Source organism: Oncorhynchus nerka, linkage group LG20 (genome assembly GCF_034236695.1).
Source record: "Oncorhynchus nerka isolate Pitt River linkage group LG20, Oner_Uvic_2.0, whole genome shotgun sequence".
NCBI classification, from domain to species: Eukaryota; Metazoa; Chordata; class Actinopteri; order Salmoniformes; family Salmonidae; genus Oncorhynchus; species Oncorhynchus nerka.
Window position 1 is genome coordinate 70,399,838 of NC_088415.1, and position 17,004 is coordinate 70,416,841.

The following is a 17,004-nucleotide window of genomic DNA, read 5'->3' on the forward strand; positions in this document are numbered from 1 at the left end:
GTGGGCTAGCCCATGTTGGGTTTGGAGTGGGCTAGCCCGTGTTGGGTTGGTGTGGGCCAGCATGTGTTGGGCTGATGTAGGCTAGACCATGTTGGGCTGATGTGAGATTGGTGTGGGCAAGGGCTTTCCCACCTGTCCTGCCATCCCAGCAAACATGACCCCATTGGCCCCATATGGGTATTCGGTGGGCAAAGTGAGCACGGGCTAACACACAAGCCCAACATGTGCTATCCCGATATGGCTGGCTGATGTGGGATTGCTGTGGGCTAGTCTTTGTTGGACTGGTGTGGGCTTGTGGGCACTGAATACCCACATGGAACCAAAGGGGTCATGTTTGCTGGGATGTCAGGACAGGTAGGGAAAAGCCCTTGCCCACACCAATCTCACATCAGCCCAACATGGTCTAGCCTACATCAGCCCAACACATGCTGGCCCACACCAACCCAACACGGGCTAGCCCACTCCAAACCCAACACAGACTAGCCCACATGCTAGCCCACACCAGCCCAACACGGGCCAGCCCACCCCAGCTCAACACAGGCCAGCCCACACTAGCCCAACATGGGCCAGTCCACACCAAGCCCAACAGCGGCCAGCCCACACCAGCCCAACAGGGGCCAGCCCACACCAAGCCCAACAGGGGCCAGCCCACACTGAGCCCAAGACGGGCCAGCCCAACACTGGCCATCCCACACCAGCCCAACAGGGGCCAGACCACACCAAGCCCAACAGGGGTCAGCCCACACCAAGCCCAACAGGGGCCAGCCCACACCAGCCCAACAGGGGCCAGACCACACCAAGCCCAACAGGGGTCAGCCCACACCAAGCCCAACAGGGGCCAGCCCACACCAGCCCAAGACAGGCCAGCCCACATCAGCCCAACACTGGCCATCCCACACCAGCCCAACTGGGGCCAGCCCACACCAGCCCAACAGGGGCCAGCCCACACCAAGCCCAACAGGGGCCAGCCCACAGGGGCCAGCCCACACATGCCCAACATGGGCCAGCCCACACCGAGCCCAACAAGGGCTAGCCCAAACCAAGGCCAGCTAGAGGCAGGGGCTCATTCGAGTTTTTGGGGCATGGTTTGCACACAGTTATTTTTGTGCAATTGTTACTGAAAGTGTCCTAACAGTTTATGGGTTCAGTTTTTTTATATATATATATTTTATCTTGTACACTGCCAATGATGTCTTAAAATACTTTAAAAAGTAAATTTGACATATGAGAAACAGAAATTTCTCTTATAATATATATATATATATATATATATACACTGCTCAAATAAATAAAGGGAACACATAAACAACACAATGTAACTCCAAATCAATCACACTTCTGTGAAATCAAACTGTCCACTTAGGAAGCAACACTGATTGACAATAAATTTCACATGCTGTTGCGCAAATGGAATAGACAACAGGTGGAAATTATAGGCAATTAGCAAGACACCCCCAATAAAGGAGTGGTTCTGCAGGTGGTGACCACAGACCACTTCTCAGTTCCTATGCTTCCTGGCTGATGTTTTGGTCACTTTTGAATGCTGGCGGTGCTTTCACTCTAGTGGTAGCATGAGACGGAGTCTACAACCCACACAAGTAGCTCAGGTAGTGCAGCTCATCCAGGATGGCACATCAATGCGAGAAGGTTTGCTGTGTCTGTCAGCGTAGTGTCCAGAGCATGGAGGCGCTACCAGGAGACAGGCCAGTACATCAGGAGACGTGGAGGAGGCCGTAGGATGGCAACAACCCAGCAGCAGGACCGCTATCTCTGCCTTTGTGTAAGGAGGATCAGGAGGGGCACTGCCAGAGCCCTGCAAAATGACCTCCAGCAGGCCACAAATGTGCATGTGTCTGCTCAAACGGTCAGAAACCGACTCCATGAGGGTGGTATGAGGGCCCGACGTCCACAGGTGGGGGTTGTGCTTACAGCCCAACACCGTGCAGGACGTTTGGCATTTGCCAGAGAACACCAAGATTGGCAAATTCGCCACTGGCGCCCTGTGCTCTTCACAGATGAAAGCAGGTTCACACTGTGCACATGTGACAGACGTGACAGAGTCTGGAGACGCCGTGGAGAACGTTCTGCTGCCTGCAACATCCTCCAGCATGACCGGTTTGGTAGTGGGTCAGTCATGGTGTGGGGTGGCATTTCTTTGGGGGGCCGCACAGCCCTCTATGTGCTCGGCAGAGGTAGCCTGACTGCCATTAGGTACCGAGATGAGATCCTCAGACCCCTTGTGAGACCATATGCTGGTGCGGTTGGCCCTGGGTTCCTCCTAATGCAAGACAATGCTAGACCTCATGTGGCTGGAGTGTGTCAGCAGTTCCTGCAAGAGGAAGGCATTGATGCTATGGACTGGCCCGCCCGTTCCCCAGACCTGAATCCAATTGAGCACCTCTGGGACATCATGTCTCGCTCCATCCACCAACGCCACGTTGCACCACAGACTGTCCAGGAGTTGGCGGATGCTTTAGTCCAGGTCTGGGAGGAGATCCCTCAGGAGACCATCCGCCACCTCTTCAGGAGCATGCCCAGGCGTTGTAGGGAGGTCATACAGGCACGTGGAGGCCACACACACTACTGAGCCTCATCATGACTTGTTTTAAGGACATTACATCAAAGTTGGATCAGCCTGTAGTGTGGTTTTCTACTTTAATTTTGAGTGTGACTCCAAATCCAGACCTCCATTGGTTGATACATTTGATTTCCATTGATAATTTTTGTGTGATTTTGTTGTCAGCACATTCAACTATGTAAAGAAAAAAGTATTTAATAAGAATATTTCATTCAGGATCTAGGATGTGTTATTTTAGTGTTCCCTTTATTTTTTTGAGTAGTGTATATTTGATAGTAATAACTTGGTTGCCATTCTGATACAATGTATCTTGTTCCTAATAGAGGCTTGAAAATATGCAATTTATGTATTGAATTGAAAGTTTCATAAATACATTATAAATAAATTCCTATTAAATAGCAAAGGCGCATCGACCCAATGTGGGCAGCCTACATGGGGCCAATATTTTAGCCCGCATTGTGCCCACATCTTGCCAATGTGGACATGTTTGCTGGGATATCTATGTGGTGAAATGCCAATACCCTGCAGTAGACTCTGTTTTGCTCCTTCAGTGTTACAGTAGAAATTGCTATCATCTACCCTCTCCTTATATCTTATATGTCATGTGAGGCTCAGTTGGTAGAACATGGTGCTTGCAACGCCAGGGTTGTGGGTTCAATTCCCACAGGCGACCAGTATGAAAATGTATGCATATGTCGCTCTGGATATGTGTCTGTGAAATGTAAATATATATTCATTATCACATCAGATCACCATATATAAAGTAAGCAGCCTTGTCCAAGCCAGAATAGGGCAGGAGCCTATTGCCTGTTTCTGTAAATCTATAGCGTGCTGTTCAGTGATTTGTGAGACTCAGAACAGAGATATACAGGTAACTGCCAAAATAAAGGAAACACTTTGGTAAATGAGGGATATACAGCACACTATATATACAAAGTATGTGGACATCCCTTCAAATTAGTGGATTCAGCTATTTCAGCCACACCCGTTGCTGAGAGGTGTATACAATTGAGCACACCGCCATGCAATCTCCACAGACAAACACTGGCAGGAGAATGGACTTACTGAAGAGCTCAGTAACTTTCAATGTGGCATCGTCATAGGATGCTAACTTTCCAACAAGTCAGTTCATCAAATGTCTGCCCTGCTAGAGCTGTCCCAGTCAACTGTAAGTGCTGTTATTGTGAAGTGCGTAGTGTGTAGAAATCGTCTGTCCTCGGTTGCAACACTCACTACCGAATTCCTAAACTGCCTCTGGAAGCAACGTCAGCACAATAACTGTTCTTCGGGAGCTTCATGAAATGGGTTTCCATGGCCAAGCAGCTGTACACAAGCCTAAGATCACCATGTGCAATGCCAAACGTTGGCTGGAGTGGTGTAAAGCTCGACGCCATAGGACTCTGGAGCAGTGGAAATTCATTCTCTGAAGTGATGAATCACACTTCACCATCTGGCAGTCCGACAAACAAATCTGGGTTTGACTGCCTGCACAAAGCCCTGACCTCAACCCCATCGAACACCTTTGGATGAATTGGAACTCCGACTGCATGTCAGGTCCAATCGCCCAACATCAGTGCCCGACAGAACTAATGCTCTTGTGGCTGAATGGAAGCAAGTCCCCACAGCAATGTTCCAACATCTAGTGGAAAGCCTTCCCAGAAGAGTGGAGGCTGTTATAGCAGCAGAGGGAGGACCAACTCCATATTAATGCCCATGATTTTGGAATGAGATGTTAAACGAGCAGGTGTCCACATACTTTGATCATGTAGTATATATTGAAAGCAGAGCTCTCACATAGGTGTGGTTGGTGAGTTAATTAAGCTATTAACATCCTGTCATGTATAAAAATGCTGGCCGTTATTTTGGCTACCATGGCTATTCACCGATAGAATGACAATGCCCCCATCCACAGGGCGCGAGACGTCACTGAATGGGTTGATGACCATGAAAACAATGTAAACCATATGCCATGGCTGTCTTAGTCACCAGTCTAGAAGAAAAAGAAACTTAGTCACCAGACCTCAACCCAATCGAACACTTATGGGAGATTCTGGAGCTTGAGACAGCGTTTTCCACCACCGACACCAAATTATGGAATTTGTCATGGAAGAATGGTGTCACATCCCTCCAATATAGTTCCAGACACTTGTAGAATCTATGCTAAGGTGAATTCAAGCTGTTCTGGCTCGTGGTGGCCCAACGCCCTATTAAGACACTTTATTTTGGCAGTTACCTGTACATACATCCAACTGATTTGTGTATTATCTGCTTTGAGAATATCCACCAGACAAACATACCTTTTTTTTGGTGGAGATGAAAATGTCTCTGACCAAAACATTGACACAATAAACAACGTGCAAAAGTGTTGTATGTGTTTGAGTTATCCTTTTTACAATGGAGATATCAAACAGTCATAATCTGAAGAAATGCAGATTGAATGGAGAAATGCATAATCTGAAGAAAATGGAAGAATGCATACAAAAACACATCTGCATAAAAGTTCAATTATTAATTCCTCACAATGAGTACACAGTTCAAGCCAAGTGTTCCTTCCCCATTACTGTCAAAAGCCAGAAACAGAGTAACCAATCTAGGACAGGAAAAGATAGTGCTCCATGGCTACAGCTGAATCAAGTGGCACAGTCTTTAAAATCTAAAACGCTGGTGATAACTTCATCTCCTCAGTTCAGAACCAATTACAGTTAAAGGTTAGCTCGCACCCCAAGGCTCTTGAAAAGCAATTTGACCTCTCCTCGTAGCTCAAGTCTTTCAGCGCATCCTCACTGTGGGTAAACGTCTCTTCTTCCCCTCTTCCTCTTGCCTCCTCCTCTCCTCCTTGGCCTCTTTGTACCTCCACTTGGGGAGCTGGAGGAGCTCGGGGTCCTTGTTCTTTTTTCTCTTCTCAGGGTTGGGCCATGAGGGGACCTTGCACAGCCTCACCTTGGGGACCACAATGCCCGGCCTGACACTGCTCCTCCTCATCATGTTCAGGGGCAGCAAGCTGGTGCGCCTCAGAGCCGAAGTACCAGCCACCGCAACCTCTTGCAACATTTGGGTCTGCAGGCTGGCCCTCCGGTCCCTCTTCTTAGGAACCAACTGCACCCGGGAGTTATTGAACAGCTTCTTGTTGTTGTTGAAGTGCTCGGGGCCCAGGCACTTCAGTTCGTCCACTCGCTGCTTCCTGAGGATCTCTGGCACGGCATAGCGCCGCTTCCCGATGCAGGGGGGACTTCTTGGGGCCACAGTGTGGCAGGCGGTGGCGATCAATGGGCTGGACAGAGCGGTAGTGATGCGTACCATGTGGTCCATCACACCATCGTCCACGGGGTCCGTCTTCATGCGGAGAGAGAACCTGCAGCAGACCTTGTCTGCCACCTTCTGCCAGCAGCTCTTGGACTCCTGGCGTTGGGCCACTAGCTCCTGCAGCATTGGCCATTCCAGCTTGTAAGAGTCACAGAACTGCTGGGCGCATGGCTGGGCCATCAGACGCATCATCAGATAGCCAGTCTCATAGCGACATGTGAACAAAGCCCACTCCCTGGAGGTCATCTTGCGGCTGTAGTCCCTCGCCTCCACATCCGCACCTAGTAGAGGGAATACACAAATAAGAAGAAGCATTGAATGCATTGTTATTCAATTGTCATTTCTAAATGTTTATATTTATGGGAGCTGTTACAGATGTCGATCTTAACTTGACCAATTTCATCACAGGAGGAATAGAATCCTGCAGCAGGAGCATTTGATTATCTGAAAAAATATTTGCAATCACCACCAGGGGGAAGCTGGAAGCAGTGTTTGAATACAATGCAGTACCGTACCTACATTGTACCTTAGACTGCATGGCCACTTAAGCGCCAGTTCATTAACTACATTTTGACAGTTGATTCATAACCTTAGGTTCGCTAGAAACGTTAAGATGTCCTCTACAAGGTGTCGACAGCACCCACAAGGATACTGGCCCATGTTGACTCCAATGCTTCCCAACAGTTGTGTGAAGTTGGCTGGATGTCCATTGGGTGGTGGATCATTCTTGATACACACGAGAAACTGTTGAGCGTGAAAAACCCAGCAGTGTTGCAATTCTTGACACACTTAAACCGGTGTTCCTGGCACCTACTACCATACCCAGTTCAAAGGCACTTAAATATTTTGTCTTGCCCAATCACCCTCTGAATGGCACACATACACAATCCATGTCTCAATTGTCTTAAGGCTTAAAAATCCTCCTTCAACCTGCCTCCTCCCATTCATCCACACATTGAAGTGGATTTAAAACTTCTTGATGCACCCATCCCGTTAGCGGGATCATTTTAGTCAACCACCGCTGAATTGCAGGGCACCAAATTCTAATTAAATTACTAAAAATATTTAATTTTCATGAAATCACAAGTGCAATATAGCAAAACACAGCTTAGCTTGTTGTTAATCCACCTGGTGTGTCAGATTTCAATAAAGCTTTTCGGCAAAAGCATACCAAGCGTTTATGTAAGCACATCTCTCTCAGTTGACAATATTACAAACAGCTAGCAGCCAAGTAGATTGGTCACGAAAGTCAGAAAAGCAATAAATTAAATCGCTTACCTTTGATGATCTTCGGATGTTTGCACTCATGAGACTCCCAGTTACACAATAAATGTTCCTTATGTTCCATAAAGATTATTTTTATGTCCAAAATACCTCCATTTGTTTTTGGTGCGTTATGTTCAGAAATCCACAGGCTCGAGCGGTCACGACATCGCAGATGAAAATTCCAAATAGTATCCGTAATGTTCGTAGAAACGTTTCAAACGTTTTTGATAATCAATCCTCAGGTTGTTTTTACAATATATAATCGATAATATATCAACCGGGAATGTATCTTTTTCAATAGTAGAGAGGGAGAAAATGGCTGCACCAAGCTGTTGGGCATACAAAACGATGCTGGCACCCAGCCATACAATGACTCGATGTGATCTTTCTCGCTCATTTTTCAAAATAAAAGCCTGAAACTATGTCTAAAAACTGTTCACACCATGGGGAAGCCATAGGAAAAGGAACCAGGAATCTGGTTGATATCCCTTTAAATGGAGCGAAGGCAGGCTATGGAACATGGAGCTTTCAAAATAGAAGCCACTTCCTGGTTTGATTTTCTTCAGGTTTTTGCCTGCAATGTCAGTTCTGTTATACCCACAGACAATATTTTAACAGTTTTGGAAACTTCAGAGTGTTTTCTATTCTAATCTGACAATTATAGGCATATTCTAGATTCTGAAACTGAGAAATAGGCCATTTAATTTGGGTACGTTTTTCATCCAAACATCAAAATACTGCCCCCTACACTCAAGAGGTTTTAACAGGTGACATCAATAAGGGATCATAGCGTTCAGCTGAATTCACTTGGTCAGTCTATGTCATGGAAAGGGCATATACATACAGTGCATTCGGAAAGTGTTCAGACCCCTTGACTTTTTCCAAATGTTGATATGTTACAGACTTATTCTAAAACTTATTAAATAGTTTTTTCCCCTCATCAATCCACACATTATGCCCCATAATGACAAAGTAAAACATATATTTTTTTTTTGCAAATGTATATTAAAAATATATATATATATCACATTTACATAAGTATTCAGACCCTTTACTCAGTATTTTGTTGAAGTACCTTTGGCAGCGATTACAGCATCGAGTCTTCTTGGGTTTGACGCTACAAGCTTGGCACACCTGTATTTGGGAATTTTATCCCATTCTTCTCTGCAGACCCTCTCAAGCTCTCTCAGGTTGGATGGGGAGCGTTGCTGCACAGCTATTTTCAGGTCTCTCCAGAGATGTTCGATCGGGTTCAAGTCTGGGCTCTGGCTGGGCCACTTAAGGACTTTCAGAGACTTATCCCGAAGCCACTCCTGTGATGCCTTGGCTGTGTGCTTAGGGTCGTTGTGCTGTTGGAAGGTGAACCTTAGCCCCATTCTGAGGTCCTGAGTGCTCTGAAGCAGGATCTCTCTGTACTTTGCTCCATTCATTTTTGCCTTGAACCTGACTAGTCTCCCAGTCCCTGCCGCTGAAAAACATCCCCACAGCATGATTCTTCCACCACCATGCTTCACCGTAGGGATGGAGCCAGGTTTCCTACAGTCGTGACGCTTGGCACTCAGGCCAAAGAATTCAATCTTGGTTTCATCAGACCGGAGAATCTTGTTTCTCATGGTCTGAGAGTCTTTCGGTGCCTTTTGGCAAACTCCAAACGGGCTGTCATGTGTCTTTTACTAAGTAGTATCTTCCGTCTGGCCACTTTACCATAAAGGCCTGATTGGTGGTTGCTGCAGAGATGTTTGGGTTTGGTTGATGCCAGAAGAACGCTACCTGCCCGAATACATAGTGCCAACTGTAAAGTTTGGTGGAAGAGAAATAATGGTGTGGGTCTGCTTTTCATGGTTCCAGTGAAGGGAAATCTTAACGCTATAGCATACAATGACATTCTAGACGATTATGTGCTTCCAACTTTGTGGCAATAGATTGGGTAAGGCCCTTTCCTGTTTCAGCATGACAGTACCCCCATACAGAAAGTGAGGTCCATACTGAAATGGTTTGTCGAGATCGATGTGGAAGAACTTGACTGACCTGCACAGAGCCCTGACCTCAATCCCATCAAACACCTTTGGGACGAATTGGAACGCCGACTGCGAGCCAGGCCTAATCGCCCAACATCAGTGCCTGACCTCACTAATGCTCTTATGGCTGAATGGAAGCAAGTCCCTGCAGGAATCTTACAACATCTAGCGGAAAGCCTTCCCAGAAGAGTGGAGGCTGTTATAGCAGCAAAGGAGGGATCAACTCCATATTAATGGCCATGATTTTGGAATGAGATGAACGACGAGCATGTGTCCACATGTAGTGGAGCTATCCTATTCATCGTCTCCTTTGCCCAGATACTGGTTCAGTTGTTGATGTGTATGGATACATTTCAGATAAATGCACACTTGAATGTTGCAGGAATAGGATCCATATGCCTACAGTAGCAATAGGACATTTATTCATATTCTGTCTGGTGCTTTTAACATTTTAATGAGTGAAAGAGGGTCATCACTAATTACTACAGCCTCAAAGTCATAATTATGGCTAAACCCCACCTATTTCTACAATTTCTCTTCTTAAAATCTGATTTTAAACCTAACCTTAACCACACTGCTATACCCTAATATTAAATTACATTTTTGTTTTCATGTATCTTTACGATATAGCCAATTTGGACTTTGTGGCTGCGCTAACTAATGACAACGTCAAGATAGGGAGGATGATTTTGATAGCTGGCACTGGTCCGAATCACTCAACTTCCCCTGAATATGGTGAAAGAGAACTGTGGCTTTTCAGTGAAAGTATCTAAATCACGAGGCTCATTTGAATTTCCTGATGCGCAGGACATTTTTCTGCAACAAAAGAAGATTAAGATCCGACATCTGTAACTGTACAGACTTATTCTTCATCACAGTGGGCCTAGCAACAAAATAAAGATAATGTAAACATTGGAGAAAGTATATAGGAAAACTAAATATCTTAGCTCTACCTGACATCATGAGCAAACAAACAACATCTGCCCTTCCTTGCATGGCTGCCTTCATCAAAGCGGTGAATCCATGGCAGTTCCTACGCTCTAGGTCCAGGTTGGGGAAGTAGTTGATCAAGTAGCTGGATATCATAATGTGGCCTGGTGTTAAAAAATAACCAAATGTGTTATTCACCTTATTCACAATTAACCATTTTTAATTCTACTCAATGTTATCAGATTTAAGCGTTTGTCTTAATCTGGATTTTCATTTAGAATTTTCATTATATTTCATGACACATTGCCAAAATATACTGTACTAGGAAGTAGGAACCAACCAACCTCCCAGCATTGAAACATCTGTAGATTCTTACCTGCTTGAGCAGCTGTCATGAGGGCTGTATTCCCCTCGTTGTCTTGCCAGTTGACATCGATATGGGGACACTGAGAAAGCGATATGACCACATCCACCCAGCCCATGTAACAGGCTACTATCAGCCCATTCTGAAAAACACAACATTCAAAGATCAGTGACACATACCTCTTTTTGGATGTATGTTTACTGCTTTAGTATAATAAGTCAGTGGCCTTCTGGTGACTCTGTTGACACACAGTGCCACACCGTTCAACTTGAACATTTGGCCTTGCACCTAAGGTATAGTAAGTCACACAACTACCGGCACATCACTTGTTTACTTTAGATCTCAAGAAAGATACACATCTCCAGAAGTGGCTACTGCTAGTGCTTGTTAATGACATTGTAGCTAATTAAGGACACAAAGCAAGCTCACCCACCCAGGACTCTGAGGTCACTGTTACACTGATGGTCTTAAGTCGGTGGTCTCAGTGCTCATTATCCCAACACAGTTGCTTCACAGGGTCAATTGGATCAATAGGTGGGGCGCCATGTAGCCTTGTTCTGCCCCTGAACAAGGATGTTAACCCACTGTTCCTAGGCTGTCCTTGTAAATAAGAAGTTGTTCTTAACTGACTTGCCTGGTGAAATAAAAAAATAGCTCTGCTTTTTAAAGCATGTTTAAAGCTACTCTAGCTCTAGGTGCGTGGTGCTAGACTTGTGTTGACAGTGTAGAATATGACAGTGGGTAGTCTCATTTGTAAATGAGAGCTGATTTAAGAAACTATCTATCTTTGGGGGTCTTTGAGAAACAATTTACCTAACAAAATAAACAAATACTTGGAGTGACACTGATAAACCTGTATGATTGGAGGGTATTGTCAGAGATGCCAACTGACAGACCTACTGATCCCTTAGGAAATTCCAAGTTAAGTCTCAGCTAATAGTCTTTCTGGAGCTTTCTGAACCATCTGCCTGCTGCTGCCTACAGTACTAATCACAGTCCACCAGACCTATGGTGAGATAGCATAATGACCGTATAGTAAACAGTATGCAAGAGTGGCTCAAGGGCTCAGTTTCTGGATTTGGGGAAAAACCCAGTCGCCAAGGCTACTGTACAACCAATCACAGGTATGGGCTGGATTCAATCAGTATTGCGGAAGTATCAGTGAAAATCCATGTAAAAAGGTCAAGGTCATCTCCAGTTAAGCCGACATATACAGTGTTTATGTGACTGCAGTCTCCGTGACCGCGGGAACATTGCCTTTAATTGTCAATCGCGCAATAAAGTGGATCTTCAGCACTACGTATTGAATAGAGCCCTAAGTCATCTGAAGAAAACTCATTAGACATTGTGTACTGTAAACAAAGCGTTATGCCCACTCATAATGAAAACCCCAAATTCAAAAGCGTTGAAATATCAACAGAACTTCCAGTATTCTTACTGCTTAGGGCTTACATGGTCAACTGATGTAAAGGTCTTTGTTGTATAGGCCTAGAACGCAGCTTTGGGACCAAAGAGGAATTCAAAGTGAAAATATCTGACAACAACACCCCATCTATAAACAACCCAAGGGAGAACATCATCTTGCCATGGCTCACTATCTATCTTGGACCCGCTATCTGCAGTGTTGGGGAGTAGTGAACTACATGCAGTTTAACTAGTAATTCAACTATATTTTGCAGTAGCTTTGTGGTAGTTGAACTAAATTCAAACCGTGGTTGTTTTTTCAGTAGTTAATTACTTTTTTTTGCCATGTAGCAGTGTAGCTAACTACTGGAACTACACTACTTTTTGGCCAAAAATAAAACATGGGTTAAGTAGGCAAGAATTTCCTTTCTTTTTTGGCATCAGTCCTTCCTAATTCTCACTTGAAAAATAGTTATTGTGTTTAATAGGCTAAATTACACATTCTGTTCCATCTGACTCCAGAGTGGTTCATTTATATTCTGTGACATTTCAGATTCAGATATGATAATTTATCACCAAGTAGTTTGGATGTAGTGAACTGCTTTTTCAAAATATTTTAAGTTAAATAAACTATATATTTTTAAAGGTTACCTTTAGTGTAGCTTAACTCTTCCAGTGGGAAGTAATTGGTAGCTTGGTTAACAATATTTCCAGAGTAGCTTCTCCAACACTGACTATCTGTCTAGGTGAATTGGAAAAACTGCCGTTTTAGATTTGCCAAAAATAATCTCTTAATCTGCTCAAACAGAGTGCACCTGTGGGTTCGTTTACATCTACACAGACTACACATTGGGGCTCATGTCATGCCAGTGGAGGATGTAACATGAAACAACTGAAAGCATTTCTTGATTTTATGGATGTGTTGCATGACATCAAACTTCTCCCCTCATTTGTACTGTATTCGTATGTCCCATGAGAAGGGAATAAACAGGTCAGTGGCCGAGCCTAGTATCTCAGTTTTACCAGCTACTGAGGGAAATCAGGGTCCTACTGTATCTACAAGCAACACCTTTAGAATATAATGTACAATAATAGTTGCTGAATGCGTAGGCTACTTATATCCCTGGTATTATTGCTTTACCACTTAAGAGGATACAGCAGTGAGAAACACATTCAAAATTGTATTGGGTCTAACCCTAATGTCTACCTGTTGGGTACCCATGATGGTCATTCATGTTGTAAAGAATAAGCTATTTGAAGCACCATCCTCGTCCTTGGTATTGTCCAGCTGCACCCTGATATCTTGGGTGAACCTTTTGAAAGCTCAGCCATGATTGCGAGCTGATTCAACTCTATCTCAATCTCAGTGGTGGTCGGTGACGTTTAAGATAAGGGAGGGAAATAATTTTGGGGATGAACATGAACTAATTTCTATTACAACATATTGAATGACTGTCATTCATATTCCATTCACCCAGATCAATGTAACATCAATAGGTTTAGGCTCTTACATGATACTCACATTTTTCCTATACACATCATGAGGATGCTACAACTTAGCCGAATGAAAGTTTAAAACATAGGTGCACAAGTTGAGAGAAATTTGAGTAACCAAGGTGACAGACATTGACAGATTCAATACTGCCTTGCACAATCTTGCCTGTATCTAGCTGATCTAGGGTGTAATCATTAGCCCAACAGTTGCAAACGAGAGTTTCTATTTGACAAATTCAGGTATATTTACCCTCGTTTCGTTCTGTTTGCTTCCATTTAAGCAACATTTTCCAACAGAATCGGCAGAATGAATACACCCCTGATCACACGGAAACACAGTTCACTTTCAAAACAGCCACATATAAACAGCATGATCCCTTTGATCGTCGGATAATTCCTTCTCGCATCTACACGCCCTCCTCCTCTCACCATTTCCTTTTGCTTGTGGACTTCAGTGCACAACACATTAGCTGTCTGTGACCAAGCGGAAAAAAAACATTCCAAGCCAAACCTTCATATCAGAACTGCTAACCGCTACACACAGCCTACATCATTGTCACCATATTAGCTAACATCAAGTCAATGTAGCTACTAGACCTAACAAGTTAGTAAACTCTCTACAATCATGCAGTACAGTGTACGGTTAGCAAGCAGTTTATCAGTTACACCGGCAAGCCCCGGTGGCAATAAATTCATAAAACCAAAAGTTTACCTTGACATTGAAGAGTTCCAGTGTTGGATAGCCATAGCCAGCTAGATAACGGAGCATCCCTCTCGGTTTGAGCCAGGTGTATGAGAAGGCTAAAGTATCCAGCTGCATTTACTAGCTAAGTAAATACATTTTTTTGAAGAAATATATTTGTTGAAAACTATTAAACTCTTGTCTTTCTCTCTCTTTGAGTCAACCACTCACCACATTTTATGCACAGCAGTGCTAGCTTGCTAGCTGTAGTGTATGCTTTCCGTACTATATTAATTTATTCTCTGATCCTTTGATAGGGTGAACCACATGTCAGTTCATGCTGTAAGAGCTCTGATAGGTTAAAGGACGTCCTCTAGAAGTTGTCATAATTACTGTGTAACTCTATGAAAGAGGGTGTGAACCATGAGCCTCCTAGGTTTTGTATTGAAATCGATTCAGAAGCTAGCTGTCCTCCGTCTACGCCATGGTGCTGCTGAGGCCACTGTAGACCTTCAATTGTGTTTTACCCAATTATTTGGTGACGTTAATATATTTCATATAGTTTTATTTAATAATGATGACTTTTTAAATGTTTCACTATTTTTATTTTTATGAAATTTATTGAGGAGTATGGTCCTCCCCATCTTCCTCTGAGGTTCCTACACTGCTCAATCTGCAATCCACACCCCCATCAGAGTATTCCTCTGAGATTGTCACTGTCTTCAGAAATGGCACAATTTGGGCCCTATATGACACTCAGCCCTATACAGAAAGCCTGGAAAAAGAATTCCTAGTTAAAATCTCTGCTGTTCTATCAAATCACTACAAAGCCAATTCCTGATTGGTGGAGATCTCATGGAAACCTTCTTTACAAATATCTAAGTTCCAATGTCCGTGCTAGCATGCCATGTAGAAAGCATTATGCATTGCTTCATTGCAAGTAGGATTCTAGTGTGGACATTGGAACACAAACAATGTTATATGTTTGTGCAGTCGGGCCTTTACTTGATAATACTGATATAAGTTTCAAAAAACAGTTAATTTCTTTAATGACACCACGAACATACTCTGTTGTTCTTGTCTGTTTCATTCACTTCCTCCTTTGTCACCCCTTGCCTTATCATAATCTTCACTATGATGGAATTGTTATTGGAGCAGGCCTTGAAGAAGGACAGAGGTTCGGGGGTGTTTGGGCTGGGAGTCCTGTATTTGAGAGAGTCATCGGGTGGATAGAAGGAGTTATCAGAGTCAATACTCTTGGTATCATTCGGCAGATCTGGCAATGTGTCAAAGTCAAACTCTTCAAATTCCTGATAGACATCATCGTCGTCATCGTCGTAACAGTCGCTTTCCTCATTGTCTCCCTCATTAGGATCCTCATTTTCATTGCCTGCGACCGTCTCCGACAATATAGACGACTCCTCATCTTTGCGACCCCTGACAATCCCATTCTGCTGAACATTTAACAAGGTCCCTCCACCTCCACCTGGGTCCTCTGTGATCTGCACCATTTAACCTCCTATTAGAATACACCACAATATCAATATTAATTGCCCCTCATTCAAAATGTAAATACTTAGCTAGGTCTTGTAGAAGAAGCAGATGTCAGTACAATCCCCAACTAGAACATAATCAAACATTTGTTCTGGTTTCAAAGCCACTTGAGGAAGATGTCTCAGAATGTCCCTTTTAATCCATCCATAAATCTTGTTCCCTGAAGCATTAGACAGACATTAAATACCTTGTTTATATCCATGTGACATCCCCAACGGATCCTCTTGTTTTCATCAGCTCCTCATTTGCCTTCTGTTTTTCTCACTTTCCAAATGGCAACCGGCAACAACAATGTGACAGCTTGAGAATTCATCTCTTGAATACATTTGTTGCCAAAGTTGTCCCACAAAACGCTGTTCACCAAAAGGCACTGTATTCTTTTAGACTGTCTCTAGTTCCTGCTGTGCTGATACCTGACTAGTCTATGCACCTGCAGTAAAGCATTTTGTTTCCTTTGACTGATGTGGAAGAGAAGAATTGTCTAAACTGATGCTTCATAATCCCTTCATAATCCCGCTTCAGTCTTTGCTCTCTCTTTGCTCTCTCTCTCTCTCTCTCTCTCCCTCTCTCTTTCTCTCTCTCTCTCTCTCCCTCTCTCTCTCTCTCTCTCTCTCTCCCTCTATCTCTCTCTCCCTCTATCTCTCTCTCATACTTTCTACTTAGTGGTGGGAACTTTTGTAGTCTGATATAGTATTAGTATCTCCAAATTATATAGTTGAATAAAAAAAGTATTGAATGATAAAATTACAGATTTAGCAGACTAGTATTGTATTTTCTTGATCTGGATAGCTAAACCTCAATTCACAGATGAATTAAATATTGTACTATCTCAGCCATATATTTCATTGCATGCCTGTGTGTGATAAACTGGTTTTTCACCATACCCATACCCTAAAACTATAGTTCATCCACTGACTTGGGGTGCCCACTAGTTGTGCAGCATTTGCATATGACCCTAATCTATATTTGGCTGTGGCTGCTGTTAGCTCTGTCTTGGCTGCTGTTAGCTCTGTCTTAGCTGACTGGTAATTGGATACAGCAGAAATAACACAGCCTCTTACATACGTTTTTTTTTCTTCTCATTTTCCTCAACAGCAAACCAGCATGTCATATACCTACTGTACACTTCGTGACACTAATTCAAATTATTTTGTTAGTTGATTGACATTATTTTAGATGCAGTTAAAGGTTTGGATGTAGCGTTTGTCCGTTTTTACAGTGTCATAAACTATAGTGCAACTTTTGGCAGTGCGGTTCCCACGCTTGTCCGAGCTCCATGCAGTAGTCTTAGTGTCGTTCTGTGAGTGCTCATCCATGCAGTAGTCTTAGTGTCGTTCTGTGAGTGCTCATCCATGCAGTAGTCTTAGTGTCGTTCTGTGAGTGCTCATCCATGCAGTAGTCTTAGTGTCGT

General features: G+C 43.7%; 1 protein-coding gene across 2 annotated transcripts; it reads right to left on the reverse strand.

Moving 5' to 3' along the window:
• Positions 1-2,873: 2,873 nt before the first annotated feature.
• Positions 2,874-16,084, reverse strand: LOC115103045 (ankyrin repeat domain-containing protein 33B-like). 2 transcript variants are annotated; one of them, XM_029623633.2, is made up of 4 exons: positions 15,781-16,084; positions 10,472-10,601; positions 10,119-10,259; positions 2,874-6,162 (listed from the first exon to the last, which is right to left on the reverse strand). In XM_029623633.2, the coding sequence occupies exons 1-4, from the start codon at positions 15,793-15,795 to the stop codon at positions 5,348-5,350; spliced, it is 1,101 nt and encodes a 366-aa protein (XP_029479493.1). In that variant the 5' UTR covers positions 15,796-16,084; the 3' UTR covers positions 2,874-5,347. The 2 variants fall into 2 exon arrangements, with proteins under 2 accessions (XP_029479493.1, XP_029479494.1); XM_029623634.2 differs by having other exon boundaries at positions 15,107-16,084.
• Between the last annotated feature and the right edge of the window lie 920 nt (positions 16,085-17,004).